The sequence below is a fragment of the Sinocyclocheilus anshuiensis genome, unplaced genomic scaffold, assembly GCF_001515605.1.
Source record: "Sinocyclocheilus anshuiensis isolate Anshui unplaced genomic scaffold, SAMN03320099.WGS_v1.1 scaffold257, whole genome shotgun sequence".
Lineage (NCBI taxonomy): Eukaryota > Metazoa > Chordata > Actinopteri > Cypriniformes > Cyprinidae > Sinocyclocheilus > Sinocyclocheilus anshuiensis.
This window is the reverse complement of record NW_015539889.1, coordinates 560,488-567,720: the sequence shown is the minus strand read 5'-3', so window position 1 is coordinate 567,720 and position 7,233 is coordinate 560,488. Positions and strand designations below refer to the sequence as shown.

General features: G+C 40.3%; 1 protein-coding gene across 2 annotated transcripts in view; it reads left to right on the top strand.

Annotated features, from left to right (window-relative positions):
- Nucleotides 1-7,233, top strand: part of LOC107685632 (ephrin type-B receptor 2-like) — a 160,602-nt gene that overhangs the window by 77,850 nt on the left and 75,519 nt on the right. For both annotated transcript variants that reach the window (XM_016482284.1, XM_016482283.1), the window contains exon 3: nt 1,181-1,865. In XM_016482284.1, the coding sequence (XP_016337770.1) occupies nt 1,181-1,865 (685 nt within the window). The remainder of the gene's footprint in view (nt 1-1,180; nt 1,866-7,233) is intronic.

Below are 7,233 nucleotides of genomic sequence, written 5' to 3'. Positions count from 1 at the left end.
TCCACTCCCAATAATTTTTGGGTAAACTATCCCTTTGATGCTTTTTTCCCCCTAGATTTACTGTTGAATCAGAATGCTTGTTTAACTTTGCCAAACGATGTTCGGTTGTTTTCTCGTTGCGAGGGAAAGATTTGATTTATGCTAATGCTGGCTTCATTTTTAAGCTGCCTGAAGGCAAAAAAAAAGAGGCAGCCCAGCAAAGAATAAATAATTGTGTAAACATCAAAGTGTATCACCATTTCTTTGTCTCTATGTAAGCTATCCACCTTATTTTTCCCGTAAGAGCGGGCACGGCCATTTGTAAATTTAATGTGTCTGGCTTCTGGTCTCATCAAAACAGCTCGTTTTGCTGCTTGATATTGCAAACTGGTGCTTCTTACCATATTATTTTAACGTATTATCTTAATTATGAACACACTGGTTTGTAGTGCAAACAGTTTTACAGGTTACTGGACTTTGTTATTCTTCTCGTTCTTTCTCTACAGCGGCTAATGAACCAGAAGTCTCACACATTCACAAAAAATGGCTTACTTCCGCATTGAAAAATAAGGTGGATATTAATAGTACATATTTTTTATACAGTGCGAGTAAGAGAGATAAAAATACATAAAGACCAGAATCACTCTGCACTGTCATATGGGGGTCTACAGAAAACCCAAGCCAAAGCCAGCCCTCTGTATGCCTAGTGCCAGGGCCTGTTGGCAGACTAGCAGGAGAATTTTGCTCTCTTTCCCACCTCATTCCTCCTGTGCTCAGTAATCTGGCCCGTGCATATGGGGAAAACTGCTGAAAATGGCTCAGGTGCTCGTAAAACCCTCCAGATATCTGATGCAGAGATAAAGACGTGTCTATAACATATTTTCTACTGTCAGGCCTAGCTAAATGTATAAGAAGGGATTGACCTTTGTATGACCTGTAACCGAAATCCAGTGTACCATTTGTGCACATGACCATATATTTAATAATTTATACAAATAGAATAATTAGACTAATTATTAACCATGATAATAAATAAAGCATTTCCCCCAAGCTGAGGGTTAAATTGAGTAATAATTTGTTTGTATTTTTATTTGAAATGCAAATCGTTTTAACCCTGATTTAATTTCTCCTTGTCTAAAGTAAAAAGATGCATATAAAACAAATCTCTAAACCTTTGCTTTATCATTTTCTCTCTTTATAGTGGGAAGAAGTAAGTGGCTACGATGAGAACATGAACACCATTCGTACCTATCAGGTGTGTAATGTCTTTGACGCCAACCAAAATAACTGGGTGCGCACCAAGTACATCCAAAGAAGAGGGGCTCAACGCATCCACGTGGAGATGAAGTTCTCAGTGCGAGACTGCAGCAGCATCCCAGGAGTCCCTGGTTCCTGCAAGGAAACTTTCAACCTCTTTTACTATGAATCAGACAGCGACAAGGCCACTAAAGTCTTTCCTCCATGGATGGAAAACCCTTGGATCAAAGTGGATACCCTTGCTGCAGACGAGAGTTTCTCGCAAGTAGACCTGGGTGGACGTGTGATGAAGATTAACACAGAGGTTCGCAGTTTCGGCCCCATCTCCCGTAAAGGTTTCTATCTAGCCTTCCAGGACTACGGAGGGTGTATGTCGTTAATCGCCGTGCGAGTGTTCTACCGGAAGTGTCCTCGCACTATTCGGAATGGAGCCTTATTTCAGGAGACGCATTCGGGAGCAGAGAGCACCTCACTGGTGTTGGCGAGGGGAGAGTGCATCCCTAATGCAGAGGAGGTCGACGTTCCCATTAAACTGTACTGTAATGGAGATGGAGAGTGGATGGTCCCTATTGGCCGATGTATGTGTAAAGCAGGTCATGAGGCAGTGGATAATGGAACTGTTTGCAGAGGTAAGCACGCTCTTCTGCTAATGTGTAGTGGTCTTGTCATGTTGCACAAAACTTTTCATTTTCAGGTCACAGCTGCTCCTGACCCTGAGTACTGAGAAGCAGAAAAGGCCTTGTTTGCTTGTCTGTGTCTTTTGGTTTTCTGTTGTATTTTCAGTGCACTGTACTCCTAGTCTCATATGCTATAATATATATATTTTTGTAAATATTGTCGTAAAATGTATTTAAAGCATAACGGCATGTGATATTAAGGCTTGTTCTCAGAGAAAATATTTTCACCCCATTGGTCACTTTTTTTTTAAGCGTAAATGTAACAGAATATTATCTATTTATGTTATTGCAAGTGGTATAGGATTTTTTTCAAGATTTCAAAATCATTTAACACATAATTATTAGAGTAATATAATAATGATTAGAATATTAAAAATATTATGATTTGTTAAAGGGGTCCTATTATGCTTTTTCACTTTTTAAATTTTAGTCAGTGTGTAGTCAAAGTCCCCAAATGGGGGAAGTTGTGGCCTAATGGTTAGAGAGTCGGACTCGTAACCCAAAGGTTGCGGGTTTGAGTCTCGTACCGGCAGGGATTGTAGGTGGGGGGAGTGAATGTACAGCGCTCTCTCCCGCCTTCAATACCATGACTGAGGTGCCCTTGAGCAAGGCACTGAACCCCCAACTGCTCCCCGGGCGCCGCAGCAAAAATGGCTGCCCACTGCTCCGGGTGTGTGTTCACGGTGTGTGTGTGTGTGTTCACTGCTGTGTGTGTGCACTTTGGATGGGATAAATGCAGAGCACTAATTCCGAGTATGTGTCACGTCACGTCCACTCCAAAGGGAGATATTTCGTTTGTAAAAAAATCCGTTTTCAAGAACTACAACGGCTCGTTTGGACTACAGCGTTTGTTTTCCAGGCTTTGTGATATCACAAAGCGGCTCATTAGAATATCATTAAAAAGAATTCCTGCCTACAGTAATTCGAATGTTTGGGGGAGGGGCGAGGTTGTGGTTAGAACGCTTGGTTGAGTGAGTGCATCAGACGAGACGATGAAGAAGAAGTGCTACTGCAGATTAGTGTATCAGAGAAAACGAAAAAGAAGAGCTGCTGTGCTGTAGCGTCAAATTTTCGGCTGGTTGCAATTAATTTTTTAACTCTGTTCCTGAGCATTATAACCCCAATTTGCTATTGTGTGCTGCGCATTTTACTGAGGACAGCTTCCACAACATGAGGGAGTAAAGTGCCGGATTCGCCAAAAGGTTTTGTTGAAAGCCGGAGCAAGGGGTGTGGCAGTAATGAAACACCGTCTAAGCTGTTCGCCAATCACAACGCACTGGGACAGCTAACCAATCACAACACATTTTGTTTTTCGGAAGGCGGACCTTCATCAAAGCCAGAACTAATCGAGCCGTTTGTGCCAGGCTGGGGAGAAAGGTATTGTAATAATGTAAATTATGTGAAAAATAATGCGTTTTTCGAACCACCAAGCATGAGAGCATGTTCTAGTACACCCCCAAAACAAAATCAAAAGACTTTGTAAAAGAGCATAATAGGACCCCTTTAAGATATATTGTGTGAAAACAACTCTTCATCTTGCACAAATTTGCTTCATAAATATATCATGTTTACAGCTTTTTAGATGCCTTTTACATTTTCAAAACACCAAAAAAAAAAAAAATGCAAGGAACAGATACTGTCAGCATTGCTTATAAATATTACAAATATCTATGTGACATTCTAATACCATATAGAAATTGAGTACAAAGCACTTTACAATTTTACGGAAAGATGTCTTATCGACCAGTGAAGATTTTTAGATTTTTGTATTGTAAAAAATAGAACTTTGTACTTTGAAAAGGACCTACAAGCTACAGTATTTCCTTCCAAGCTGGAGTGCTGAAGCTCTAGAAATGGCCTGCTGTTGATGTTGTGGTTTCACTGTGATATCCCAGGCAACTCAAACATGTTGATGTGGGTAGTACGGCTGTTTTTCCCCCCCTTTCACAGTATCCCTGTGCAGCATCAATGTAAGCTGGCCCTTTCACAGCGTGTGAGCATATTGATCGTTTCTTATTCAAACCCCAGCGCTCCTCTCCTTCAGCCTGCCTCACCTGTAATTCAACTCACTCTACAGCAGGAGCTCTCGTTTCACCCAATGGCGGGTCCTGTTCTCACGGCAACAACAGCCTGCAGACAGGCTCCACGCTGACACAGACGCCCCCTTCACACCCACTCGCATAGACAGATGCGCACACACTCGCACAGCCTCTTCGTAAGCCTGGCTGTAATTACCACACCGGCTCCCCGTCTAGGCCAGGATGAGCTGTGATAATAGCCACTCATTGCAGGCACTAACAGGGCGGCGCTCTGCCGATATGCATTCAATGGCAGTTAATAAGTCAGTCACAATCCTTCCTCGGGAGCACCTGCCAATAAATCGTTGAGCAGTCTACTCTAAATTAAAGAGCCTTTATAATTATACACATTTGGTTGTTTTTGACATATGTGTAATTTACTGCATGCTACGGATTGTAATATCCCAATGATCTGCTTGGACTTGAGGTATCTCTGTAAACACCTGGGTTTAAAAAAAATATAATTGTGAGTGACTAATGGCGAGGCTCCTAGTCAAATCAAACAAGCTGTAAAAAGGTGCTTGTTAAAGTCTTGCACGTCACACTGTCAGTGTTTTGCTGAAAGACTGTTACTCCTAACAGAGAGAATAATGATCCTAATCACTGAGCATTTAGCTCATATTCATAAAGCCTAGTAAATATTAATGCATTGAGGAATATTTCATATTTTATGACGGCAGGACCTGATTGCAAATCTGGATGATAGAGTGCTAATGTAATATAATTTCTCCAATCTTATATCACCATTTATGGTCCCATGAGCTAAAATAGGTTAATGAGGCACTAGTACTGACCTTGGATCAGCACTCATAAGGCTAGAGAAAACTATGACGGAGCGTCATAGTTTTTTAGCATTGCCTTGATGTGTTTTGAGGATGTAGAAATGGCTGAATTTGTTTGAAATCAAACAGAAATGCACCAAACGATTTGCTGAAAGCTCAACCATTTCAACTCTAGGTCGATGGATGGATAGATAGACAGATGTCATGAACTAACAAATGAACAACATTTTACAGCATTTATTAGGGCAGTTTTAATTTGTAAATAAACAAATTATTAATATATATAAAGAATATAATAGAATATACTTTTATTGCAAGGAAGCAAATTCTTCACTTCTGAATTTCAGCCAACCCTAGTTAGAATGCAGTTCAAAATATTGAATCACTTGATGAGGACTTTCAATAGTTATGAGACCCAAGGTTATATTTACCATAAAAAAGTTAGAAGAATACAATATAAAATAATTTAAGATGAAACAAAGTTATTAATGGTGGTTTGTCTGTATTATACATAAGCAGTTTTGATCGAGGTCTGCCTTCAATTCATCCAGCCATTTATCTCTCTAGCAGGGGAAAGCTGATACCGCTGCGTGAGACAATGTCAGGACTGTGGTCAGTGGTCGGGGGATGGGTTGATGCAAGAAAGAGGGGCTTTTTAACTGCTGAGAGTCGGGCGTAATGAATTGATTTGTGAAAGATGTTTTCACTGGGATGACTGGGTATCCGCTTACTTTCTGGGTTGCAGGAGGTCATAAGATCTGCAGATGAAAGATCTGTCTCTCAGCTACTTTCACAACTCAACTAACACTTCATGCAGACGCCTCGCTACGAACGAGCGTGTAATTACGCATGTTTCAATTAAGTCTTCGGCAGTGCTTTCACCAGATAACGCTTCTTCGACATGACGTCTGTCAAAATATTGACAACATACCAATTTATTTATGCTTGTGATGGCATTGGCTTCTTGTCAAAGAACTGAGATCGTTTTACTAACAATATTAAATTTCCTCCCAGGGAGGCACTGTAGGTAAAAGAAGCAAGCCAGGTTCCTTTAGCAGAAATGCCCTTTCTAAAGGCAGATCTGATTTCGTTTAGAGCTGTGTGAGACGGGAACCCTCTGGAGATGCACAAGGTGTTGTTTGCAGAACGTGTTCATTTGAAATGGTAGCAGAATATTCAGAAAGACATAATAGGAGACATGTTCACGGTTAGGGGCTCTAGCTCTTCAAACAATACTCATATTTTTCCCAAATTGTAATCTGACCACACAATCTATAGAATACGGATTTAGAAGTGTAAACTATAGGAATATATTACTTAACGTAGCAAACATATTGTAGACTGCAAAAACATGACTGTTTTGAGTTATTTTCCTTTTAAATGATCTACAAATTATGACCTTAAAACATAATAAACTCACCTGAAACGCGGCACTGCATATTAATACTTATACTTAAGAGTTGTTTTCAGGAAATATGTTTTTAATATAAATGTTTTTATCTTCCTCCACTGACAACTTAAAAAAAAATGTTTTCCTGGAAAACAAGACAAAAATATGATGCATACCCATAAGCATGAACATCAAATGAACGCAAACAAATGCAACAGCACTCGGGGAGTTCTTGGTGAAGGTATTTTAAGCTACATAGCATTGTCGATGAAAGACAAAGTGCTTGTTTTGCCAAAGCTGATTAAGTGCAGACCCTCCACCTGTTGAGAAGTTCTCATGAACTTGAGTCTGATGAAAGAGGGCGAGCAGGTTTTACAGTGGTAAACATTACTCATACGTTCCTCAGGAATGTGGCTGTGCAATCCAGATCCACAACAGTTTATTTATGGCTCTGCAACGATACAGCACAGTTTCCCTTAGGTCTTTCTACATTTGCGTTTCATTTATGGTATCTAAATTTTAGACAATATAAATGGGAAATCCCTCAAAGCTGTTACTAAAATGCTACAGCAGATGACACTTGAGAAGGACAAAACATAAATAATGATGTGAATAATTCAAAACTAACTTTTGCTTCCAACCACAGCTTTGGGTTTGAATTAGTAGGAGACAGTGGAGTGATGGCACATTCATAGGCAGAAGATTAAGGCTGGGGTTTGATGTAATCTTACAGTAATTCTCAATACCAAAAAGACAACCATGTCATGACGATATAGAGGTTGAGGAAAGGAGTAAAGGACAGTGGGTCCTCTCTGGATTCCTGGTCCTGGCTACCTTCCACATGGCTTTAGCAAAGAAATCATCACAATGCACAGACACCATTGTGGCTCCTTTTATTTCCCATGGCCCATCTGCTTTTAATGATAGCTCTAATAGGCTAACAGTAAACGTAGGGCACTGCTATGCTTATGGTCAGCCTGAAATCCCAGGGGCTCATGAAACAAAACAAATAATTGTCCCATCATAATCTTTCAGCCCTCCATGTTTAAATGAAGGGCTTTGCTGAGACT